We start from the raw sequence: 25,458 nt of genomic DNA, 5'->3' as shown, positions 1-25,458 counted from the left end.
CAAAGCAACCGAGGCAAAGCAGGAACGTGATGAGAAACCAACGCAGCTTTCCAGCCGTACGGTCTCTGAAAAACGCCTTGACGAACACTTCATGTGAGGGGGGATGCACCTTAAACACCTGTTTCACCAACGGAAGTCAAACGTACAGAGTAACGAGTGTGTCATCACCAACCAAGGTTGGAGGCATTAGGTTTCTGTCCATCTACATACATATATTTGCTACTGTACATATCTTATTTATTTACATTCCATTTTACATACGCACAATATTCTGCACTTTAACTCCTTTTTTTGCACTTCTGGTTAGAAGCTAAACTGCATTTCGTTGTATAAGTACTTGTGCAATATAATGTACTGTGCAATGACAATAAAGTTGAATCTAATCTAAATCTAATCTGTGTGACTGCCAGACTGTTCATGAACGTGATATCACAGTAGTGCATCACAGGAATTTCTTTAAAATTTAACCAGGTCACAAGCTTACAGGAATGTTTGTGCGGCAGTAGACCATGCCACAGGGTTCTCCCGCACACACGCAGAGACTAGGGTGTTGCCTTTCAGCATACTTCATTAAATGAAAACATAAATTCAAAAGTCTAACTTAAAGTTCCTGCGCTTTGCAGCTAAGTCTGTGTCTCTGACTCTGTCCGAGGAACATGAGGATCACTCCGCTAACAGCTCTGCCCTGTGCGTGGAGTACACAAATGTTTTTGGCCATGACTCGAGAAAGAAAGGATTATTGTGCTAATTATGACAGATCATAACAGAACATACTATATTACCATATTCTGTAGACCTGTGTGACTGCAAGGTTTGTGTGTGTCTGTGTGTCGTCAATAAAAGGTCACTGACACAGCAGGTACTGAAAAACCGAGCTAGCTCCAATGTGTTGGGACAGCAGAGTGACTGTGATCTTACAACCACTGAAATCTACTCAGTTAATCTTTGTTTCAAACTGAATATTTATCTAAAGCTAACAAACCTAACCCAAACTTTTGTGCCAAATTTAAGAAAATTCCCTCAAGAACATATTGCATTCACCTGAAAGGCACAGACCCCCTGAAGAAATAATGCTGCCACCAATGAAATGGTCTGTAATTATATCGCTCTTCCTTGTATTGATACACAAAGAGTGCATCTATGTGCTGCACTTTCCCTGTCATCACTTACATGCTGCTGGAACAGCCACCAGGACAGTCAGTTTCTTGCCCAAGGACACTTTGGCACACGTAAAGGCACAGACTGAGATTGAACTGCCAACTCTCTCGCCAAACTGTTTGCTCTAGTGGGAGCTGTGGAGTTTCTCTATAACTTTCCAAGATATCAACCTTACTATGTAATGTGTCCTGAGATAATGTGTGTTATGATTTAGGGCTATACAAATAAAATTGACTTGAATTGACTTGAATTGGACAACGACAAAAAAATGGGATCAAATAAGAAAATGGCAAAAAATGCTCACACATTTTCCCAAATCATGATCATGACAATCAAAGTCCAAAGTATCTCCCCCTTCTCAGTATCATATAAACCTTTGAATTTATTATTTTCTTTCTACTCGTCTAATATAAATTCAAGTTAATGTCATTTTGCCCTCTGGAGGTGTCTGTAATATATCCCCACACTCCTGGGAACTTTGAGAAACACAGATGACAAGCATTCTGCAGTGTTTGTCCCGCCTCCATGACGTGGGAGCGTCCTTTCGTTCTTTCACTGTTGAGCAAAATAATTGCATACACCTGCTTCTCCATTCAATAGTGAGTCACAGGGACTGCAGGTAGCAGCTAAATGACACACCTCATCACTCCAACTCAACCAACAGAACTGCTGCTATTTACTGGGACTGCTGATGAGCTCAGATTTGATCACAGACAGTGCATGAAGACTGGATTGTGCCGCTGTCTTGGGACAAATAGACAAGGACAACTTAACTCAAAACAGACACACACACCGCCATGGAGATTGAAAGCATGGTGGCAAACAGTGCTCTTATTAAAGCCCGGGAAGGTAAGAGTTCATTTAAAAAAAACTTAAAAACCTTAAAAATGTATCAGAAACGATTGGAAAGTTCAGTTTCTCAGCTCAGACGTCATGTGATAGAATTTTAAAGGATGACAACTGCTCAGTGTCGTCACATAATCTTTGTCAGGAGCCCAGAGGTCAATGCCTATGCAGTTGTGTTTTGGTCGGGTGATCTGAGGTCAGTCAGCCAACAAGGTGCTGAATGATGAGGGATGATGAAACTTTTTATCACAACTGCTGACTTATAGGTCTCTGTTATGAATCCATGCAAATGTTGGTGTCATTTTTTCCCACAGCGTTTTTTTTTTTTTTTACATTTATAGTTTCTGTCCCTGTTTATCTTCTGTGAACACTGCGCGACCTGTGGGGTCTCCTGAAGAAAAACCAGGTTGCAAGCAGCACAGTCAAACCCTGTAGGAGAAAAATCTCAGTCCTCATTTAAAGGGAATGTACCGATACCTTTGACTTGCAAATGTAGATGTAATCTTCCAGTGGTATCTTTGTGACCGTCTAAAGATGGAAGTAAGTTGCAGAGTAATGCAGTCCCACAGGCTTTGCTTACCTGTTCCCAGAGCTATTAATAGTTCATTCACTGTAGCTGAACCTGCTATTGTTTGAAACCTGAAGGACGGGCGCACGCATGTACGTGTGCTTGTTTCTGAAACATTGCAGATGTGAGTCTGAGTTATTATTCATTACTTAGCTAATTTCTTTTAACATATTTTCACATTCGCTGTCTGTCTGCCTGTGTGTCTGTCTGCGTGTATCTGTGTGTCCGTCTGTGTCTGTCTCTGTGTGTGTGTCTGTCTGTGTGTATCTGTTTGTCTGTGTGTGTCTGTGTGTGTGTGTGTGTGTGTCTGTCTGTGTGTCTGCTTGCAGGTGGAAGGAGTAAAGGCAGAAGCTGGAAATGGAGAGAGATGCTTCGCTTCCCTCACATCAGTCAGTGTGTGGACCTGGCCATGAGCATTGGTATGTGCACCAATGCATTTCTGTTTGTTTTGTTTCAGCTGTTATCATCACATGATCAGTTTTGTTTTGCGTGATGACACCACACGTTTTATTTTCTCCGACAGAACGAGACTATCAAAGTCTATGTGTGACGCAGCCTATTGGCAAGAAACTTTTCCAGCTCTTCTGTCGGAATCGTCCTGATCTGCAGAACTACATGTCCCTCCTGGATGCTCTGGTATATTTCAACTATGGAGACTTTCCTGGCAACAAGTATTTATAGGACGTGTTCTATAGGAAATACAGAGAAACAGAGATCTGATCTGAGCACATTTTTAAATCTTACAATTACAGAAAGCCAAAATACACCAAACAAAATCTACACTAACTTTACGCTATTAACCCGAAATGGCGACAAGGCAACAGAAGTCCAGAAAAGGTGGGGAAAGCCTTTTAATTGAAAGGGATCTCAGTGAAATACAATATGCACAGGGATTGATTTTTTTCTAACGTGGCCACGCACCAGTAAACTGCATCACTGGAAACCAGAGCGGGGAGGAAGTAGTGTAAGGAAACATTTGATTAAATAATTTGCAGCCAGCATAGAGGAGGCTGTCACCTAAGGCTTGAACTGGAGTTTCCTGGAGAGACTGGTTCACAAGACAAAAAGAGTAACAATTTAAAATGTGACTCCAGTGTGACTCAAGTTTTTAATTTGATTCTGCATTGGAAAATTGTGTTCTAGATAAATTTCAAAAGAGTTGAATGCAAGTCTCAGATACTTGCATTCATCAAGCATCAAAATGATAACATTCTGCTGGAGAAAGTTACATAAAGGACGTGTTTTGTTGATATGAGCTCCATGAAAAGATAGGTTGAGTTCTGAAGTCGTTACATTTGAAGCAGCCTGTCTGATGTTTGTCAAGCGTGTGATGTGATAAGTGCAAAAGTTTGCACTGTGTATTCAGACTCTGTTTCCCTAAATGTTTATCTCATTCTTCTTTGTCACTTTTTAGGACATCTTCGACACAAAGTCGGACGATGAGCGAAGAGAGTTTGGCATCAGCATCATTCAGAGATTCCTCACGAGTCAGGTGTGACAAAGGCATGACGTCACATGTCTTTACTAGATATTTATTTTTATGAACATGGTTTATCTCCAGAATAACTAACCAAAGTATCAAATAGCTGGATATTAACACAACAAAGTATCATTAAAATTGCACTCATTTTCCAAAGTATCAATACTATTAACTGGGTCTTTCTTGCGCTTTCAGTCGATTCAATGTGTACCCACAGTGCTGAGCCATGAACAGAGAAGCATCCAGAGACTGGAGCTGGATCCCTGTGGGGACATCTTCCATGACTGCAGGGAGTGAGTCCACACACACTGCCTGTGATGTTGTGTACACGTGCCTGTGATTTTTAGGGTATAACAACTTAACTCTCTATTTCATGGATCAGAGACCTACACAAACACCTGAGTGGAGAGGCCTTCACACTGTACCAGGAGAGCATGTTCTTTGACCGTTTTCTTCAGTGGAAGATGTTGGAGAGGTCAGAGTGTGTGTGTGTGTGTATGTGTATGTATATTTGTGTGTGTGTGTGTGTGTGTGTGTGTGTGTGTGTGTGTGTGTGTGTGTGTGTGTGTGTGTGTGTGTGTGTGTGTTCACCAGCCAGAGGAAGCATGACACAGAACATCCTGTGTGTGGTTGTGCATGTGGCTGGTTCATCCGCTTGCACTTGATGAACTCCACTGTAATTACTGTGTCACATTTAGCTCACACATCTTCTTCAGACTTTGTGTGAATGAAAACAAGCTGTCCTTTTTCTTTAAGGGAGCCCATCACCAAGAATAAATTCAGACAGTACAGACTACTGGGGAAAGGCGGGTTTGGAGAGGTAAGTCACAGTCACATCACTTTAAGTACAACATCACTCTCTGTTATGGATTTCAGGGTCTGTTCTCCCCAATCAAAAAACATGCTCTCATTTAAATCTGGTGGCATCTACAAATTAAGAGAGCTTATGCGTTATCTGTCCCTAATTTGAAATGTCTGCTTTTGAAAAAAACGATGATAAAAATTATCAACTTTACTTATACTTTATGTTAATCAGAAGGCTACAATCAAACAGTCATGGACTCCTCAGATTTAACAGACTACAGTTATAAACGGTTCAGAAAGACTGCTCAAGGAAAATATAAATTGAGGTAAAATCAAGAAAGGCTCTCAGATAAAATGTTGTCTTAAGAAGGAACTGAGAAGTTACTGAGTCAGTTGACCTGATAGCTTGCCTTCAAACACGCCAATCCCTTCACCCTGTACCAGAACCCCTGTTAATCTAAACAGTGACTGTCCATGGAGTCCAAGACATTTTTTTTTTTTTATTATTAGAGGATGTCATTTTCATCACAGTTCACAGACCCGTGCAGCAGCACTGTCTGCTCTTAATGTGAGAAAATCAATACATTTCCGCATTACTTTCTGAGTCTGTGTGCACTTGGTCAAGTCTGAGAAAATCTTTAAATTTCCCCCAAACTTTCAACAAGGAGCCAGGATTTTTTGTTTCTCTATTGCATTATGTAGAATGAAGGTCCCAGTGTTTGTGAAGCTTTGGCATCGAGAACAAGAGGAGGAAACTATCAACAACATGAAGATTAACGTACTTCTTATCATCAAGTTTTGTTTTAAGTTCAATGAATTTTCTCAAATAAGTACAAATCCAGCAGAAAACTATGCTATAGGTCTTACTTACAAAGCTATGTGAGGACAGTTCATTGCCGCTACAATAGTTAACCTCAGGAAGCTGCCATTTTGCTTTCCTAACGTCATTTTCTAAGCAGATTTGCCACATTGTTAGCATCTCTGTTTCCTCTCCAGGTGTGGGCTTGTCAGGTCCGGGCCACAGGAATGATGTACGCCTGCAAAAAGCTGGAGAAGACCCATGTGAAGAAGCGGCGAGGGGAGGCCATGGCTCTCAATGAGAAAAAGATACTGGAAGGATTGGTCAGTCGATTTGTGGTGAGATTACCACACTTGTAGTCTGGCTGTTGGATCCTTTACCCTTTTGTCTGCTTGCTTTTTATATGATATACACTAAGCTTCCAAACCCACATTTGGTAGGATGAGTCTGATTCTAAAGTTCCTGTAGTAAACTTAAAAGATTTTAGTTTTAGATCGAGTGATGAATACAGGATAATACTACAGTAATGGAACAAATGTGGATCCTCCATTTTGACCGGGGGGGGGGGGGGGGGGTGCTGTTTTCGGCCCTGTCAGTTGGCTTGTTTGTTTGTCAGCAGTATAACACAAAAACAGATTTCAACAAAAACATGGCACAAGGGCCACAGAAATAACCTCAATGTTGTTGTGGATCAATACGAAGGGGTGGAGCCAGGACTTATGTATTCTTTCACTTTTCTTTCACTTCCATTTCTTGGTCCCAGTGTGTGCCACTCTACAAAAAGTAAGGGATCAGGCACAGATAATCTTTAAATAACATAAAATAAAATATAAACATCAAATATTTGGTTGCTTTCAAAAACTGCATTAAGACTGCGTCCTACTGACATCACCAAAGTGCTGCATTCTTCATTAGTGATGCTTTAACTGCAGCCCCTTCAGTTCCAGTTTGTTTGGTGGGCGTTCTCCCCCCCAAAAAAAAAAGAGGAGGAGAGGCGCTGGTCTATTGGCAGAAACTTCGACTATGAGCAGAAAAGGTCCACGGAGAAAAAACAAAAAGACGAATCTGGATTGATCTGTCCAAAAATCCAAGAGGATTCTCCCTTCCCCGTCTAGTGCCCCTGAGCAAGGCACCGTACTCCCCCAACATCTGCTCCCTGGGCGCCGTACATGGTTGCTCACTGCTCTGTGTGTCCTGCACCAGATGGGTTAAAAGCAGAGGTTAAATTACCCTACAATTGCATGAGTGTGCCTGTGCCTGTGCATGTGTTTGGGATAAATAAATGTATCTTAATCTTAATCTTAATCAGTCTCCTCTTCAGGAAGTGAGCTGCTGCTCTGATTGGTTAAATGTCTGGGATTCTTTACCCACACTCCCATCTTTACCCACACTCCCATCACTTTGGTAAAGCTCCATCAAGAGGAGCTTCACAGGTGAATCTCAAAGGAAAAACTAAGAGTAGACGCTCACAGGTGAATCTCAGGTGTAAAACTAAGAATAGAGGTTCACAGGTGAATCTCAAGAGTAAAACTGAGAGTCGACGCTCAGAGCTAATTCATTTTGGAACATTCAATCTAAACGACTACGCCTTGGCAACAAGTATGACCTGAAACAAAAGGGTGGGTTCGAAAAACAAGAGCTATTTCAAAATCAGAGAATAAAAGCTATAGCCTTTGTCTCCTCACCCCTGGACTTATATACATGCACAAGTCGATCCTCAGTTTCTTGACATTTTAACTGTTGCAGAACGCTACTGCTTGCATTTTAACCAAACCCAAGTATATGGCTCATAGCTCTCCAATTCTTACCTCACTGCATTGACTGTAAGTTAAATTAATGATTGATTTTGAGATTTCATTGACTTTTAAAGATCTGGCCGTTTTAATGAACTCGTTTTGCTAACAACGGAGAGCTGGCTAACGTAAACATTGTTCCTGTGCGACTGGAACGCTATTCGCTCAGGTTGTTCAGGTGTGATGTCATTCCGAGGGCCAAGCTCTGAGCTGTGATGGAACACAAAGTAATCCAGTCTTGCTAGTAGTTCCAGTGAGCAAGCTTCTGCCATGAGGACATCGACTCTCTTGAATTCCTTGTTGAAGAGATTAGTCTTGCCAGCACTTTACCTGTTTTTAAATCATTGCACTAATCATAATTTTATAGGAAAACTTTTAAATATATTTTAACATGTACATAACATCTATTTATTTATTTGTTCTGCGTTGTTAATAGTGGATTGTTTACATAAGTGCTGTACAAATTAAGTTTATATTATAATGTTCTGTGATTAATATTATTTAAATATATTATTATATATATTATTACACTTTCTCTCGGCCTCTGTTAAGGTGAACCTGGCTTATGCTTATGAGACCAAGCACGCCCTCTGTATGGTTCTGACCATGATGAGCGGTGGGGACTTGAAGTATCACATTTATAACATCGGAGTTCCCGGCCTGGAGAGAGACAGGGTATGTTTCTACGCTGCAGAAGTCTGCTGTGGTTTGATGCACCTTCATCAGAAATCAATATTATACAGGTCAGTGTATTTCCACATTGGCACTGCTTAATGCCACATGTTCTGTTCAGGAGGTTACTGAGTAGTAAGGTTGCATTCTGTGTTACAGAGATCTGAAACCAGAAAATATTCTGCTGGATGACAACGGTAAGTACAGCCACAGTAAACACCCTTTGTTTGTTCTGGAGTGACCTTGCAACAGATCACATTCCAAGCTGTGCAGGTGGAACATGATGACATGTTTCAGAGCACCTTCCGATGGGGCTATTTTTAACTATAATTACAAGTTGATAATAGTTCAAGTTTGACCAGAAAATCACTCGGCCAATCAGATTCAGGATGCAGCTACCAAGGAGGAAGCAGTTAATGGCATTTGGCAGTTAATGGCAAGAGCACAAACTGAAGAAGGTTGGGGAAGGGAAAGCCAGGGGGAATCAGGTGTGGTATCTATTTTAAGAGACCTCAGCACCTGTGGAACCACCTTTCTGACAGTGCGTCACAGCAGCAAGAATCTCAACCACGAAACCAGCTCAGTGGATTCTTTTGTACTTGTTCAATGAAGGACACATCCGCATCTCTGACCTGGGCCTGGCTGTGAAGCTCTCCGAGGGGAGTCTGGTGCGAGGAAGGGTGGGCACGCTGGGCTACATGGGTATGTGTGAAACTCGCATTGTTGAAGTCCACCCTGAGTCCCATGAAGACCCTTAGTCTGGAGGTTTCCATCTGAGTAAAAGAGGTCAGAGGCTGATTTCACTGGACAAGAGCCAGGATGGGAGCTGTGTTAGACTGCCATGTTCACTGTGAACAAAAAAACAAACTCCAGAATTTTTTTTTTCATCCCCAGCAATCACAGTGAAATGTTTGCAATAAATGAGCAGTCAGTCTAATGACTGTGTATGCTACAAAACAATTAACAGATAATGAAATGCATGTTATCCACATGTTGTGTTAACTCCCTGAAGTCTCCTGCAAAACTATAGGTTTTGGGCAGTTTTGGGTAGAGCTGCGAATGACTAGATAAATAGAGCATCCATCTTATTTAACCTAGTTTTACTGCTGTTTATTTTCTAAAAGGTTTTACAGTATCAAAATTATGAAATAATTGCAACTCGTGTTGGACAGTGCAAACATAAAGCTGAACAGATTGAATCACTGGTGACAGTCTGTTTCTTCTGAAGACTTAGAATTTAGTTGTCTATTCTTTACAGTTTCAACTTTAGCATTCAAATTCAACTTCCAGCAGTTGTACTAGTAACAATTTAACAAATAACAGTCCGCACTAAAGCTAAACTAAAGATTAACAGATTTAGTGCCTGAGATTTATTTTTAAGGTCTAATGGTGAACAAGGCTCTTGTGATGGAAACCTGCAGACTATATAGACAGAAAATACATCTCCTACAGGTACAAGTGAGCAACTGACAGGCTTGCTGCAGCAGAGCAGACAGTTTATTAATTTGAATAATGATTTCAGCTCCCGAGGTGATCGGCCATGATCATTATGGGATGAGTGCAGACTGGTGGGGCCTCGGCTGTCTGATTTACGAAATGACCTCAGGGCAGCCGCCGTTCAGAGCCCGAGGAGAGAATCCAGGTTCCTCAGAGATGGAGCGACGGATTCAGACGCAGCAGGAGGAATACAGCGTCAAGTTCAGCAGGGAGGCGAAAGAACTCTGCTCCTCGGTGGGTGCTCAGAAATCGTCAGAGCTGCTCAGCTGACAGCTTTCACAGCTCAAAACTCAATCAAGTGCAAATACAACTTTCTTAAAGCTTTAAAACTAACCAGGTGTCCTTCCCTTTTGTGCTGTAGCTGCTGACTAAGGACCCAAGGCAGAGGTTGGGCTGCCAGGGGTCAAAGGGGAGAAAAGTCCAGTCACATCCTTTTTTCCAGAATATCAACTTCCGGATGCTGGAGGCGGGACTCGTCAAGCCTCCGTTTACACCTGATGTAGGTACCCCAACCCTGATTGGTTTAGACACAAGTCATATTCACATGGGCAGTGACAGGAGAAGCATTCAGATACATTATGCAACAATAACAACGACACAGTGCAAACTATAAGGAGCATTTCTATTCAAATGCACTTTTTATTGTACTAAAACACAATTGGATTTGGTACCACTTTCTAACAAGCCACTCTTTTAGGGGAATGAATACTAGTTTGTCTTAGTGGTTCATAATTGTCTTATAATTGTCTCAGTAGTTTCTTAAATTGTGATGCTTATTAATAGTAATACTAATTATAAAAATAACACAGAAACTATAGACAAGGTTTGGGAATTCCCATAGGAATTCCATCTAAACCCTGAATCTTATTTATTTGACAGTTAATAACTAATTAAGTAATTATTATAAATTCCTAGTCCCTCATATAAATACTTTTTCTGGTTTAGATCCACCAACATAATTCACTTTGTCTTATTAGTTCTGGCATCAAAGACCAGAACAAATTTATAAACTGTGGTTTAAATCACAAAATATAGGGGGCGACCTAATAGCTGAATGATGAGGGTGCACAACCCTTGAGGAGGAGGACCCTTGTTCGACTTCCTGTCGGTCAGACCATATGCCATGTGTGTCTCCCCTACCCTGTTCCAAACCCTAATCCTAACATTTTCACCGCTCAAAAAAGGCTTAATGGACAAAAAAACTATTTATATATTTATTCTAGAGTGTTGTCCAGAATTTATATCTTTGACTGTTTGAGGTGTTCTTAACCCGAAATGTATAATGGGCATTTTGATCCATTATAATCGTAGTCGAAGTGCAACATGGATTCAAATCTATACAAAAAGACCAGTGATTATGGCTCTGAATTTGTAGAGTAGGTTAAGATGAGCTTGAATACATGTGGGTGTAGGTTGCAGTGAATAAAAAGTTTATAGCAGCGATTGTTTTTTACTCCTCCAGCCCAGACAGGTGTACTGCAGTGATGTGCAGGACATTGAAGAGTTTTCTACAGTGAAAGGAGTCAGTCTGGACCGAACAGACGATGACTTCTACGCCAAGTTCAATACAGGCAGCATTCCTATAACCTGGCAAAATGAGGTGTGTTCATTGGCAAACACACATCGTATTATCAATCTTTTCTTATGTTTAAAGCAGAGTTAAAGATCTATCTGTCGTCCCTGTAGATAATAGAGACAGGATGTTTTAAGGAGCTGAATGTTTTTGGCGCAGTTGGAACCCGAAGCCAGGACCTGGACTGGAACCAGGCCCCTGACAGCCCCAAACGTAGCCTGCTACGCCGAATCTTCCGCAGACACGTAAGAAGTCAGCGCGCTGCTTATCAAACTGTGTGTGTACAGTTGTTTGTGAAAGTTGACCATTTCTCTCTCTCTCTCCACCGACAGCATATTTCGGACTCCTCAGACGAAGGCAAACAGAGCTTGGTGCCAGAGGAAACCTACCTGAAGTCAGGACTTCTCAGCACCGCCCTCTGAGGGCAGTCACAGCAGAAACTACTGGCAAAGATATTGACAACAACCAGCTTTAAATCCAAGCATCGACCCCCCCCCCCCCCCCCCTTTTTTAGAGCTACATTAGCTCTAGTTTATAGCTGCACAAACTTGCACTCACTCATTTCCATCCATTTGGAAAAACATTGTCCATCTATTCCTTTTTGTTGAGTACTTGAATTTGGACAAAAATGGAATATGAAGCAATGTCGTAACATTGTATCCAGTTTTTTCCCAGCCATATGAGCCATAAAATATCTTTGTTGCGTCACTTCCCTGCCAGGGTTTCATCCGACAAAAAAGAAAAACATATTCAACCAACAAGAGATTTTTTCTCTGGGTCAAAAGTAAAGAGATTTTTAAAGCAAAAGTAAAGTGTGACTAATATACTGGTTCCGCATGTAAATATTTACAAATGGTGATTGTCTTGTAGGATAGTCAACTTAATACCTTCTATTTTTGGTTTGTTGGAAGGACAACTCATGACATTCAGAGAGGCTATCTTGGACTTGTGATGGGCATTTAAAAAATGTGTGATATTTTTAAAACAATGAATCGAGAAATTTGGAAAATACTTAATATTTGAAAGGCGCACAATACATTAATCATAAACTTCAATATTTAGCATTTATAAGCAGCAAAATAACTCTTAATACATGAGTACCAACAAGACTAATGTAGTTGAGTACCGATGGGTTTAACGACAAATTGAAATTAAGACTTGAGGGAGGACCCACAGCGTCAACACTGTGATACTGGTTTGTCGAGTGTGGCTTACTAATGTCGGCTGGCTAGCTCCATCAGCCTTCTTTCCTTGTAGGTTAACGTCCACATACCCAAGCTTAATGTGACACATCACTTTAGTCAAGCTGTTATATGCCAGTTTATCCTGTTTTGATATAGAAACTGAAAAATTATTTTTGTATTCAACAGTTATTTCACATTTATCCTGGCATTTAATCGTCTACATTCAAAATTACTTTCCGTTTCTATATCAAATCACTGATAACCCATACTGGTTTTACCACAAGTCATCTGTCCCACTTTCCGCATTGGCAGTTTACAACGGTGCATGAGGTGGGCTGATGCCCATCAGATCTCCAGCCCCACCTAGTGACAGGCAGTTGTGTAACATCTTATATTCAACAGTTAACCAGCAATGTAGAAGAATCAAATATTAACCATCAGGTTAAATAACTAGCAATTCCTTTATCAACTGGTTGGGGGAGAAATGTTCTAAAATCATGAAGCTGATAGTTTCCACAAATATCTTGATGTAAGCAGCTATAAGTGTTTATTTACTTATTTGTAAATAACTTATACTCCCCATACACATACCTGTCATCAGATGCAGGTATATGCTCAGATAAGAGATGATAATATAGAAAAATATAATGATATGAATTATGTCTTCATAGAAACTGTATGGTACATTCATTGATGCACTTAAATGTCTTTTTATACATTAAATTCTAAAACTTGTATATAGTACACATGAATTCTTAAGGCTTTCGATGTAAATGTCAGGAAGCACTTTAATGTAAAATGCATCTTTCTTTGAAATTTCAGATCTCATGAATTCAACTGGGTCCTTGTATTATTTATTTTTATTTAACTCAAGAGTATAAAACAGTAAATAACTGACATACATTGCAATACAAATAAAATTAGCAAAAAGACAGACCATACTAAAGACTGCAGAATCAACTCTAGTCTAGAGACTGATTGTGGGAAATGTTGTTGTGGGTCTATTGGGCCGCAGCTAAACGCAGAACATTAGAGGTGGAACATGATACTCAACATGTGTGTTGTAACTGGCCCCCAGTTCGGTCTCTAACAAGAACTTCAAAATGTACATATATTTCTAAGCAGAGCCTCAAAGATAATCCCATTTTGTTGTTGGCTGATGGCACGCTTGCTGACATATAGAAGTCCATCAAAAGCAATTTCATTAATTTTAATTTATGGACCATAGCTCACGGCATTGTGTGGTGCTTTTATTTTACGACTTGAAGGAGGAGCAATGTTTTGATTCGTGAGGAGGGTGTATACTGAATTCAAGCCGGATTCATCCTTCCCACGGAGGACTGCGTCGGCCGTCCACATCGGTCTCCACGTGGTACAGCATGTCAGACAGTGTGTGCTCGATCACAGCTCCCCAGCCCATGTCACTCATCTGAGAGGAAGACACATATGATTGATCGTGCAATAGGTCAGAAGGGTAACTTTGAATGCAAAGGGATAATAACACCGTCAAGCTGCTTTCAGACATGCACTGAACTCTGCAGACTACCTCCGCCTAGCCCCCTAATATAAAGGGTGTCGAAAGTCAGGAGAATCCGATATGAGAACACAGTGGGGTATCCATTATTGGAAACACCTCGAGTGCTCTGAAAGGTGCCTATGAATAAAATGTATTATTATTATTATAATCTTTGAAGAGAAGGTGTTGTGCGTGTGTGAAAAGCGACGTCTGGGTAAAATCCAGACCCAATTCCCCAGACTTTCCTCTTTAGCTTGTTTGTAGTATTTTCTACAACTAAGCAACCAACTAAAGAGACTATCCTTGTTTACATGTACACAAGACATATTCAAATTAAAAGATATTAGAGTGGACATAGCCTGAGGTTTGTAAAGTCCTCGACACAGAGGAAGTGATGGTCTCACCGGCTGATACTTGATGTCCTTTGGCGGATATTTGAAATGTGGCCCAAAATTGACTGAAACCTGAAAAGAGACAGAGGTGAACTTTAACTGACTAGAAAATGAAAAGGGTACAGATTTCATAAGCGTGCCTCGTGTACCGACCGTGCAGCTTTTGTAGAGCGAGATGGCGGGGAAGTAGATGCCTTCAAACAGGTTTTCAAAGGCAACACCTTGACTCACTCCATTTTTAAAGAAAATCATCTGAAAAACATGATCCACAAGTTTAAAGCAGCCAATTCTTCCAGCTTTTTTTTACCACATTTTATGTTGGAGGAGTTTTCTGACCTTGGTAGGAGTCGTTGACTTGAGACTTTTCTCTGCTTTGTCCACATAGTCCTTCTCCTCAAAGTACAGGTAGCTCTTGAACTTGATTAGCGCCTGTAATCAGAACGGAGCAAGAAAAGGTGTCAGACTAACAGCCTGTAAACAGTTATTAGCTCTCATTATTTCTCAGTTGTTACCTTGTCTTTGTATGTATCTGGCAGAGCCTTGGCTGTCTCTGTGCCATCGGGCAGCTCTATGAAGAAGCCCAGCGTGTCTCCTTGACCGTATCCTGAGGAATAATGCTTTCCAATGGACTGATGAAACCGCGTGCCCTTCTTACTGCGCCACGAGTAGCTGAACTTGTCATAACCCAGAGGTGCCTGCAAGTTACCTGTAAAATACAAGAAAATAATTCACTATACTATTTCAAATAACAACACAACAAGCCTACAATGACTTCAGCCATTTGTATAATTTAGAACGAATAAAATATGTTTCAAAGTCAGGTACCATCTATGTTTTACTAGAATGCATTTAAACCAAGCAACATGTAAAACAATGTTTGGAGTGAAAGCAGATTTCTGCAAAATGTGACTCCCTTTAATGAAGGCACATTATATCACATGACTATTATTATATATTAGGGAGCAATGCGAGTCAAACTCTAGGTCCACATTATTTCTAGTCCGACTATTTATATTACGGCATAACGCTATAACAGTATTTTGGTTAATGTGATTCCACTACAGCTCAAAGAAAATAGCAAGAAGTCTTTCTAGACTTAACAAGGACTGTGGGTTTTGTTCCCATCACTTACACTGAAGGTTCATCAGATCTTCTTATAACCAGTATGAACATGAATTATTACAGCCAGTATATTCTGTTTCAGTTTTCATGTGGTCAGGTCCCCTGACTATTATTTTAGGAAGAATGCAAAGAAACAGAAACTTACTCTTCGAGGGTTTGCATTAGATACACTGTGGTATAATCAGTTGAGAAATTAAGACTTTAAACAACTTGTTAGAAATTGGACCTTAAATGTTGGGATTTCCACTCTGTCCGTCTCAACCAGAGAGCAAAAGGCAAAGAGGTACGTGTGAGGATGGAGCAGATACTGACCGAGTGGTTGAGACCAGCCAAGCCTAGCCGCGGTCTCTGCAGGCATGTCATCAACAGAGACCTCAAAGAACCAGGAACCTTTCCGTATGCCGTGCGATGCTCGCACCATGGAGTAGCCCTTCTCTCCAGTCACTGTCAGACGGTCATCAGAGATCTTCAACTGAGGCGCTGCAACATGAACATGAGGAGTCTCGTACACATCAAATAAAAATGGATTCGGCAGCACAGCTTGATCACAAAAGAATAAGCCTTTTGATTCACGGACATAAAATCTAAATCTGCTCTGAAACAGGGCACGTAAGCTTTCTGATATTTCACAAATAGCTCAATTCCCCAATTTCTGTTGTTTAGTGGGAACTTTACAGCGATATGATTTTGGAAGCTGTGTAATGTGAACTTGGCCTTACATAAATAATTTTGGTGGCTTTTAATGACATGTTTTTAATGAAATGTGTAACATGATAAAGCAATGGGCCTAAACAACTTGTGGATAGGATGTTATCTAAAAACAAATTACGCAACTTTGCTATATATGAGGTTTTCTAAGTACCTCTGTCATGTAAGGCCAGCAGCACCCTCTCATAGAGACAGGCCCTGTACAGATCACCAGGTATGGGCTTGCCAGCCCAGCAGTCCAGCTCAAGCTTCTCTGGGTCGGGAGCATGAGGGTCGGGTTCTGCCAGGATGTAACGATATCCGTCTTTATTGAAGGGGTGCTCCAGTGGGTAACCATGAGGCGGTAGGCGCTGGGCCGAGAACAGAGGATCACTGTGATGGGGGAAGAAGAGAAATACAAGTTTATTCGAACTCTTCATTCATTTGGAAAACATTGTCTCCCTTGTGGAGCAGTCTTGTGTTTTGTCTTGTGCTGGCCTAATACTACATTGTTTGAAAGTCTCCTGACTGGATCTGCACACACAGTATCTTAGGACCCTCATATCACTGCACCAGATATTTTTCATTGTGTTGCAGGTCAGCACACAAAAAAAAACTTTCAGCACAAGATTCCAGTTAAAAAATATGCAAATATGTGCAAAAATATGAGGGTTTGTGGTATCAGGTTACAGGAAAACTGGCAATACTAAGTACTTTTATTTATTTATTTTCTGTTTTATTATGTACTGTTTTTGTTCTTATATATCTCATTCCTCTGTGAAGCCTTGCAAATCTTAAGCTGCTTTTCATAGTGAACATGTGGGCGTGTTGATGACATTTACAACATGTGATGGATGAAAAACTGAAAAAATTTAAATATCTCAGTATTAAAAAGAGAAGCCACTCATGAAGGAGTTGTCCACTTGGAAAGACAACAACATTTAAGGGCTTTTGGTAGTTAGCCAAGAAGTGGTTTGCTTCACAACCAAAAGGAGTGCATGCATTCAAAGATCCCGGACAAGCTCAACAGATCATTGGTGGATATCCCCAACGTGTCAGCGTTGACGGACACTACTCATTACCTGCGGGTTCTCTTGGTTGCCCCGGCAGCTGTGCCTTCCTGTTGCTGCTGCTGTTTACGTTTAGCTCCTCTGCCTTTTCCTGGACCAGGGGCCAAAGCACCTTCAAAAACAAACCACAGATTACACTGCTGAACAGAAAAAGCTGGACCAACACAAACACACCAACTTACACAGTGAAGGCACGCTATTAGGCGTTTGGTATACGTAGGGAAATAGCAGGCACGAAAGGCAGGAATTAGTTTGCATGGCGTCTTCCAAACACTATCAGCCTCATAGGATCCCTCTTCAATTCAAACTTGCTAGACTGTTATGTCAGTGAGTAAAACCACAGCCACATGCTGGGGTTTACTTCATCTTCCTTCCAAGAATAACACTTGTTATATGGAAAAGTAAATATAGTGTAGAAGAAGAGTCTAAAACTGTGTGTTCCCTCTTACAAATGATCATCTACCCAGTAACAAAGAGCTCAAAACAAAGCACAGGCTAGTTCAGATACTATACACATAAAAATATTCCACAAAATACTGTATCCATGTGGAAAACAAAGTTTTACCAAAGACAAGAAATGTCTTTGGTAATTACAACTTACGCAATGTCCATTTGTCCTCATTTGAGTCAGTGCATTAACGTCACAGGTGATGGTGATTGTACAAACCTACAATCATCTTGACCTAATGTTGATGATGTAATGACGTCCAATGATGTTTTAGTAAAACTATGTACATTTGAAACAAAAACCCACAGGAGAAGTAAGAGGATGAGGCTAATCAGCATTGGATGAAAGCCAACGGCACAATTAAAAAATGGCACTCTGCTCTCACGTGTGTCGTGGTGTTGAAGGCAGAGTGTCATTTCAGTGCGGAGTTGTATTTTAGGGATTTCAGGGCTCATTAACAGCAAGCCGGAAGAGACGAGAAAGGTATGTTCACCGATCAAAAGAGGGGGGTGGGGGCGGCAAAGCTTTTGGGAGGGTGGCACCAAACAGACGCAGAGATCAGACAGGGAGGTTACAACTGAACATGGATGAAGTTGCCCACAAGATGCTTGTTGAGGATCAGTTTAGGTCGAGTTTGGTTTGAATGAGGGGAAAGAGCAAACTCAAGTCGGATTGGAACCTCAGGGCCAACTTCTATCCGGAGGGTTACAAGACAAAAACACACTGAGCAGTTCCAGATGCCAAAGTACCACATAGTCACCTGAGAAAGCAGATCCACCTGGAACACAACACACAGAGTCACCATGGTCATCACATGTAACAGTCTCTTGGGCTACATCCACACTTAGGCCTTTTAGCTTTAAAACTGAATTTTAAAACACTCACTCCATCCATATTAAAACATGAGAAAAGGCAGCACATGTCCCTTCACAAACACTGGTCCTGTGCATGACAGTGTGAATAGCAAGCAGATTGTGCACTCTGAAGTTGGTTGCTTAGTTACAGAAAATACATTGAAAAAGAAAAACGATGAAAAGTAAGAGCAGGTTTTTCGTTTATTGAACCAACGAGGTGGATATGTAAGTGACAGGAAGTGTGGTACTTCCAAACATCATAATTTCTGCCCGTTTAGAGTAAAATGCAGACCTTGAGTTTTCACTCTCAAACAGAGCCGGCAGGATTTCTGAAGTTCTCCCTTTCAGGTGATTGAACCTTCCGGAGTAGTGTGGATGTCAGGCGTAAATAGCAACAGTGATGCATTTTAAGTCTGAAACATAGTAGCGTGGATGCAGACTTACTCTCAATTTGGGGGATTTATACTGGCTATTGTATTGGCTATTGACTTATATTGTGAGGGTGCTTCCACACCTAACTTGTTTGGTTTAGTTCTAACAAAATTTGCAGTCTTTGTGTATTTAGGGCATCTTTTGGTCTGTGGTGAAGTCAAAACCAGACATGAGATGTCCTGAAAAGACAGATTTTGGTCATCTTCCAAGTAGACCTCAACAGAGAGCAGTAGGTTTGTCCAGGTCCCTCCAAAATGAAAAGGAGTCATATTACAGGGAAAAAAAACACCTCTTTTTGTTTCCGTTTGTCATGATATATGATGATGTCCGCTTAGTCTGAGCCTTTGTGATCTCGACCTGACGCAAAAAGCAACGCAGAACAACCCTTTGGTCCACACCTAATGGAAGAACAGGTGTGGAAGCACCTTTAACTGTTCTGCCCTTTGGCCTTTTTTGAAACAAGAGGAAATTATCCTTTTTCAGAGATTAGATGTTATTGTATCACATTCTCACCATTGAGTCCACCAGCCGTAGGCGCAGCAGTAGCCTGTTTCTGTGTGTCATATGACGGTCCAATGGTTCCCAGGTCCTATAGAAGATTAACAGAAGCTAATGTTATACACAAAATCATTTGGTTTCTACAGCCCGCTTCCCAACATAGTGCTTTATGTATCGCAGCCGAGTGGTAAATACCTGGTCCAACAAGCCGAATTTTGGGTACTCCTCCTCTGGGTCTTTACTGCCGGGGTCAGGGTGTTCCTTCACTAGAAAGACATCTCGCTCTTTGCTCTAGAAAATAAACAAAAGTACCAATACTGAACTGCTTAACCACTAAAGCAAGGCCAGTTGCAAGAAAGAATGAGACCACAACAGTTCTGCCATTGACTGATTTTTACATGAAGGTTTAGAAGCAGCATCTCTAAATTCTCTGTGTGCTGGATTGGGTTTCCCAGACTATACACCACAACATTACCATTGTTTTCACTATGTTGTTGGGCCAGGTGAGCTTCCCTGGTCTCTGACGGGTTGTCATGCACTCCCAGTACTTGTCAATGAATGGTATGATATCCTGCAACAAAGAATTACAAGAAACACAGACAAATGGTTCCATGAATGAAAAGTTTTCAGAGAGTCAGTGTTCAACACTCTAATATCAAAAACAATTCCACTTTCTTTTTCTTTCTCTCGATGAACATTAAGTGAAGAGCAGCAGTCAAGGGTGAGTTCAACCTAAGTCTGCAGATCTTTGTATTTCGTGAAACAGCACCATATAATGTGTATGGTGTGACTGTGAACACAGACATAAATAATTTATTTATTTATTTTATTACAAGGACATAAATCAATAATATAATGAATTAATCTACACACACACTACAGTTCAAGCCTTTATGTACAGAGCTGGCCTCAGTTTGTGACATAATCTAAAAACCACAATAATGAATGATGATTTTTTTATTTAACCAATTAATCTGCTATTATATTTAGTTATTTATTATTTAATCAATGGAGGCACACAGTGGTTAGCAAGGTTGCCAGTTAATTTACTATCAGCATAATATCATGTGGATACACTAATTTATTGTGCTTTAAAGTCAAGTTTATCTAAACTGCTATTTATTACACATTGTGCAACTTGGGCACCACATCTGCAACTGCACATTCGCTGAAAATGTATAACTCTCACCTTGTCTTTGGGGAACATGGTCTTTGGATGCTCGTCTTGTGATCTGGATCTCCATGTGAGGTTTGCCAGGGCTGTGAGACACATCTCTTTCAGGTCTGAACACAAAAAGCAACATCAGCTTATAAGTGATTGAAAACACTGTGGATGGTAGCAGTAATTTCAGGTCCTAACACACAAAACACCTACTTGCTTGTTTCCTCAGGAAGTATGTGTTACCACTGTGATGGCACACGTTGCAGTGAAACACATAATTAGTCATAAAGGGGAGACAGGTCCTGGAGAGGAGGAAATGAGCGAATTATTAAAACGGTCAGGGTGAAAGCGCAACAGCAGATGTTTCATTGAGAATTAACTGAATAACAGATTACTATACATACACGGTGTCGATGGCAAACGTGTCTGCAGTGAACCACTTCATACACAAGGCACACTGCAGCTCCACCTCCCCCAGTTGCCTCCCACTCTCCTCATCTCCTGATCCAGTCAGAGCATCAGCTGCCTCAGAGCCTTCCCCGGCTGCCTCCTGTGTAAAACACAACAGAGTATTTGTATTGAAGACATGAAGTATACATCACATTTGAGCAGTCAGAAAACCAATCCATGACACCAACGTGTAACACAAAATTTCAGAAAGAGTCATAAAAGAATAATATCTTGGGATGTTACCATTCCCTCTTTGCCATTTGAAGATTCAGTATCCATGCTGATGGGTAGTTCCCCAAATGCACCATCCCTGGAAGTCAGCAGAAAGATTCATCAATCAATCAATCAATCAATCAAATTTTATTTGTATAGCCCATATTCACAAATTACAATTCATCTCATAGGGCTTTAACAGGGTGTGACATCCTCTGTCCTTAACCCTCAGCAAGAGTAAGGAAAACTACAAAAAAACCCTTTTAACAGGGTAAAAATATGTAGAAACCTCAGAGAGAGCCACATGTGAGGGATCCCTCTCCCAGGACGGACAGAAGTGCAATAGATGCCACGTGCAGGAGAACAGATCAGAATCAGAATGTATTTATTGCCAAGTAGGTTTACACCTACGAGGAATTTGCTCTGGTTATTGGTGCATACAATGAACATAGAACATAAAAACATACAAACACAATAAATACAACACACATAAGAAAAATAAACAACATATGTTTACTCACTATTTACTTCTTATTTACTCCATTTTTCTAATATTTATACAAAGTAACTTTTATTTAGACATAAACATATCTAAATAAAATATATATAATCGATAAGATATAAAAAGTGAAGTTAAAAGTGAAATGCAAGAGAGTGAACAGTGTCAGATTGCAATATGCAATGCAATGCATAACTAGACATTTAACCAGATCCCTACAAAAGCTAACTCCATTTCACCTAGTTAAATAAGTCCTCGAAGGTTTTTTCGAGTCTAAAAGAATAGAAGTGCAATACATTCCCGAGGCATCATGTTTCCAGTCAGAAAGGAAAATGAACATACAGTATCAAACTACAATAATATCAACAGGATTTCAAGGTACTTTTTTTATTTCCCCCTTTTAATAACGTGGAAGTTCAAACATTTTCCGGCACATTTCTAATGTCCAATTGTCTTCCCGTGTTGATTAAAACTGACATTATTCAAAGGGAATCTGTCCTGAGGGGTTTTATGTTATTATCAGAGAACCGTTATCATCACATCCAAAGACAACCGGCAGACTATGTAACATTGAAATGTTATATTTTAAGATAGGTGTTTTCTCTCCATTGGAGCTAAAGAGATCATCTGTAACATTGAATGGTTCCGCCGTTGAGTCTGTGCTTCGCTAACGTTAGCTAGCTAGCTATCTGCTACTAGCAGCTTGTATGGCTAAAATAAGCAAAAGCATTTCTGCGGTTGGACGTCTCACAAATAGTCGATGTCATGTCCTACTCATCAGTGCCGGTAAAACCCTTGTGCAAGGATCAGACTCACCCTTCTCCACTCTCCGGCTCGGTTGTAGCAGCGTTACCCGCCTCAACCTCAGACGCCATGTTTCAAATCAATGAAAACAAAAAAATATCGCGAGAGACAATTGAGACAAGCACTTCCGGTCATGGCACCACTTAACAGCGACACGACAGGTTTGACGGTGAACTGCAATTATTCTGCACTTAGCCATACATAGACTGTGTATAAAAAGTGTGCATACAAGGAATTTGAGTCGAATTTTTTGTCGCTGTTAATGTACCTACTGTCATGGAAATTATTGAATCGAACTGTCCTCTTCTGAATTGTAACAGATCCTCCTGTCCTGACAGCTATGCTCAAAGTTCAGTGGGATTGACCTGAAAAAACATCATTATTTAAATTCCACTTAATGTTTGCATCTGCCTGATATCAGGAAATGTTAGTTAGTTTGAGCCTAAACGTTCTTGTGACTATTTTATTTTCTACCCAGTGACTATACACTCAGGAGAGAGGGGGGCATTTTGCCCATCCTCTGAGCAATGTCTGACAAAGTCTGAGCACTGGACACGTCCTACCTGCATGATATCGAAGGATGACGTGAACCCTTGAGCTGTGCATAAAAGCTGGCACATCCCACCCGCCATTTGGCAGATCCTTGATACCTGCAGTGGTGTTGAGAATTCTGTCCCGCTTGGCGGTACAGAGTGTTTGCTTAGTAACTCTGTTTGTGTTCAAATCTATTCTCAGTAAATTGTTTCTTGACCATTAATTAAATACTTTGATATCATTAGATTGATCACTCAGTCTGATGGTTTATTACCTCACCAGGGGATTAAATACAAATTCCCTCTACACCTACACACAGCACCAGTAATAATTTGCAGCAAGATAAACGTGAAGAGAAACAACAAAGACAAAGAGGCTGTGATAAACAAAAAAATAGGACTGTAACTGCATGTGTGTTAATAGAGTTATTCGAATTTTACACAAATCAATGGCCTTTTAATGGAGGGTGCAATTTTACAACATGTTTTTGTCTATGCTCTTGAGAACATTCAGAAGAAAGTTCACTCTTTGTTGAAACGGGATTTTATGTGTTCCTGTGATGAAGCCAGGGATTTTGCCTGGTGGAAGCTGGGTGCTGAGGGTTGATAGGAAATTCAGCATTTTCTGATAGAAACTGTGTGGAAAAATTGTATTTCTCTATTTTTGTCAAAGTTTTATCTAACTGTATCTGCTTTATTTAATATATTACTGAAACTGAATATTTGCACAACTAGCTATGAGCCAATGAGAGACCAACATTTGAATAACCACAATACAAAATTAGCTATTGTTAAAAAATGTGTTTCATACAATCATGTTTCAATATTATTCTATTTCTTTTTGGATACATTTTAGTTCATATCTGGACATTCAACTGCAGCATGTGGAAATCGTTTTCATGACAATGGATTTTTTCAAATTGTTTGACCAACTCCACACTTCTTCACACACTTTACTTGAATATAACACAGAACTGTTTAAAAAAAGAAAAAGGAGAGATCTCCTGTGCTCATCATTGTCCTGACATTAACATCCACCAGGTTTTTGAATGTCCAAACGTCTCCTCTACTTTTACTGTTTCCATTCACTGATTACGGCCAAAGGGCAGTGCACTGTTAAAAGCTTTGTGGTGACATGAGACCACCCCACACACTTTCTGAAAGTCAAACGTTATTTAGACATTTGTAGGGGCCATTTCAGAGCATGTAAAGATGAGTTGAGCACAAAGGCAAGTGTGCCAGAGGACATTTCACAAAAGAGCTTGGGGAATGCTAAGAACACCCCTGGGTGCTTCAATAAATGCCTTCAAGACATTGTTAGGGAGATAATAGCTGTGTTTTCTCCTCCCCTTTCCTCTTGCAATGGAAACACATCTGTGATGTTGGGATAGTGTGTTTGACGCACACTTTGATTGAAGAAATCAGATCTTTGTGTTTGACCTCATATTTTGTACAAAGATATAGATTGACTGTCTTTTTCTTACTTGATATGATTTATATAAAGATATTTCCAAGTCAGATCTAAAACTTGAATTGTTTTTTTTTATGAACAGGTCGCCATCTTGCCACTATTGTTCATCTCATTCTAAAGATGCTTTTAAATTTTACTGATACATGCCTCCTTCATAACTGGCTTTCAGGTGTCCCTCCATGTTTCTAAAATGCTGACCATAATATTGTATATCATTGACAGGGCTTTTCTACTTCTTCTTTTAATATTTGTACTCTCCACCAGTTCATGCAGAGAGGGTATATTTGTACACACAGCACAAAAAAAACACTTTTATTTCTAACAACAATCTAACGCTATGTCTTCCCATTCAAAATATGAGGTAAGATGACAAGAGGGAGAAAAAGTAACGTTTGAATAAATTACATGAGGTTCCAGATCATGTTCTAGCATAATTTTCTTGTCTTACTTTCCCCCTCCACTCCACAACGTATCCCTCCTCATCATCACCAAATCATCGCTCCATCAGTCCCCCCCCTCCCGACTCTATCCATTTCCCCCTGTCCTCTGGAACAAATCCCAGGGTCAGAGAGGGTCAAGCTTACTGGTGACATCTGCTAATTGTCCTGATGGGCCGCCCTCTCTTGTCCCCTCAATGCCAGTCTCTCTGTAGGTGTCTGGAGCTGTGACACACAGGCAGCTGCCACCTTTTTGACTTACTCCTCCATAAGATCATTTACCCCCCCCCCAACTCCAACCCCGCGGATCCCCCTTCACTTTGTGAGGAATGGTGATGGGGTGTATTAGGAAACTATATCGGATAATGTGTGTTTAAAGATGGGACTGTTTAGGGTTAATGAAGCCACTGGAGGCAGATAACCAACAAAAAAGGAACTATATAAACTAGAAACTCTTTAACATGATGTGTGATCTACATATTTAAATATCCTCTTA

General features: G+C 40.5%; 2 protein-coding genes across 5 annotated transcripts; one reads left to right on the top strand and one right to left on the bottom strand.

Annotated features, from left to right (window-relative positions):
• Positions 1 to 1,787: 1,787 nt before the first annotated feature.
• Positions 1,788 to 13,184, top strand: grk5 (G protein-coupled receptor kinase 5). Of its 3 annotated transcripts, none has more exons than XM_062412927.1 (16): positions 1,788 to 2,007; positions 2,902 to 2,991; positions 3,096 to 3,208; positions 3,987 to 4,064; positions 4,248 to 4,345; positions 4,435 to 4,527; positions 4,809 to 4,872; positions 5,853 to 5,993; positions 8,001 to 8,191; positions 8,280 to 8,317; positions 8,733 to 8,822; positions 9,643 to 9,851; positions 9,979 to 10,116; positions 11,080 to 11,217; positions 11,350 to 11,435; positions 11,523 to 13,184. In XM_062412927.1, the coding sequence occupies exons 1-16, from the start codon at positions 1,956 to 1,958 to the stop codon at positions 11,581 to 11,583; spliced, it is 1,680 nt and encodes a 559-aa protein (XP_062268911.1). In that variant the 5' UTR covers positions 1,788 to 1,955; the 3' UTR covers positions 11,584 to 13,184. The 3 variants fall into 3 exon arrangements, with proteins under 3 accessions (XP_062268911.1, XP_062268910.1, XP_062268912.1); XM_062412926.1 differs by having other exon boundaries at positions 11,304 to 11,435; XM_062412928.1 differs by lacking the exon at positions 8,733 to 8,822 and having other exon boundaries at positions 11,304 to 11,435.
• A 31-nt stretch (positions 13,185 to 13,215) lies between these two features.
• On the bottom strand, positions 13,216 to 22,610 carry ash2l (ash2 like, histone lysine methyltransferase complex subunit). Of its 2 annotated transcripts, XM_062412924.1 has the most exons (17): positions 22,534 to 22,610; positions 21,249 to 21,315; positions 20,960 to 21,105; positions 20,769 to 20,857; positions 20,583 to 20,677; positions 19,869 to 19,964; positions 19,589 to 19,684; positions 19,409 to 19,484; positions 18,370 to 18,387; positions 17,174 to 17,273; positions 16,267 to 16,484; positions 15,717 to 15,884; positions 14,795 to 14,988; positions 14,619 to 14,711; positions 14,436 to 14,534; positions 14,295 to 14,354; positions 13,216 to 13,803 (listed from the first exon to the last, which is right to left on the bottom strand). In XM_062412924.1, exons 1-17 carry the CDS (start codon positions 22,590 to 22,592, stop codon positions 13,696 to 13,698), a joined length of 1,782 nt encoding a protein of 593 aa, XP_062268908.1. In that variant the 5' UTR covers positions 22,593 to 22,610; the 3' UTR covers positions 13,216 to 13,695. The 2 variants fall into 2 exon arrangements, with proteins under 2 accessions (XP_062268908.1, XP_062268909.1); XM_062412925.1 differs by lacking the exon at positions 18,370 to 18,387.
• Between the last annotated feature and the right edge of the window lie 2,848 nt (positions 22,611 to 25,458).

This window comes from Platichthys flesus, chromosome 19, assembly GCF_949316205.1.
Source record: "Platichthys flesus chromosome 19, fPlaFle2.1, whole genome shotgun sequence".
Lineage (NCBI taxonomy): Eukaryota > Metazoa > Chordata > Actinopteri > Pleuronectiformes > Pleuronectidae > Platichthys > Platichthys flesus.
Note: the sequence above shows the minus strand (reverse complement) of the source record. Positions and strands in the feature narration are given on the sequence as shown.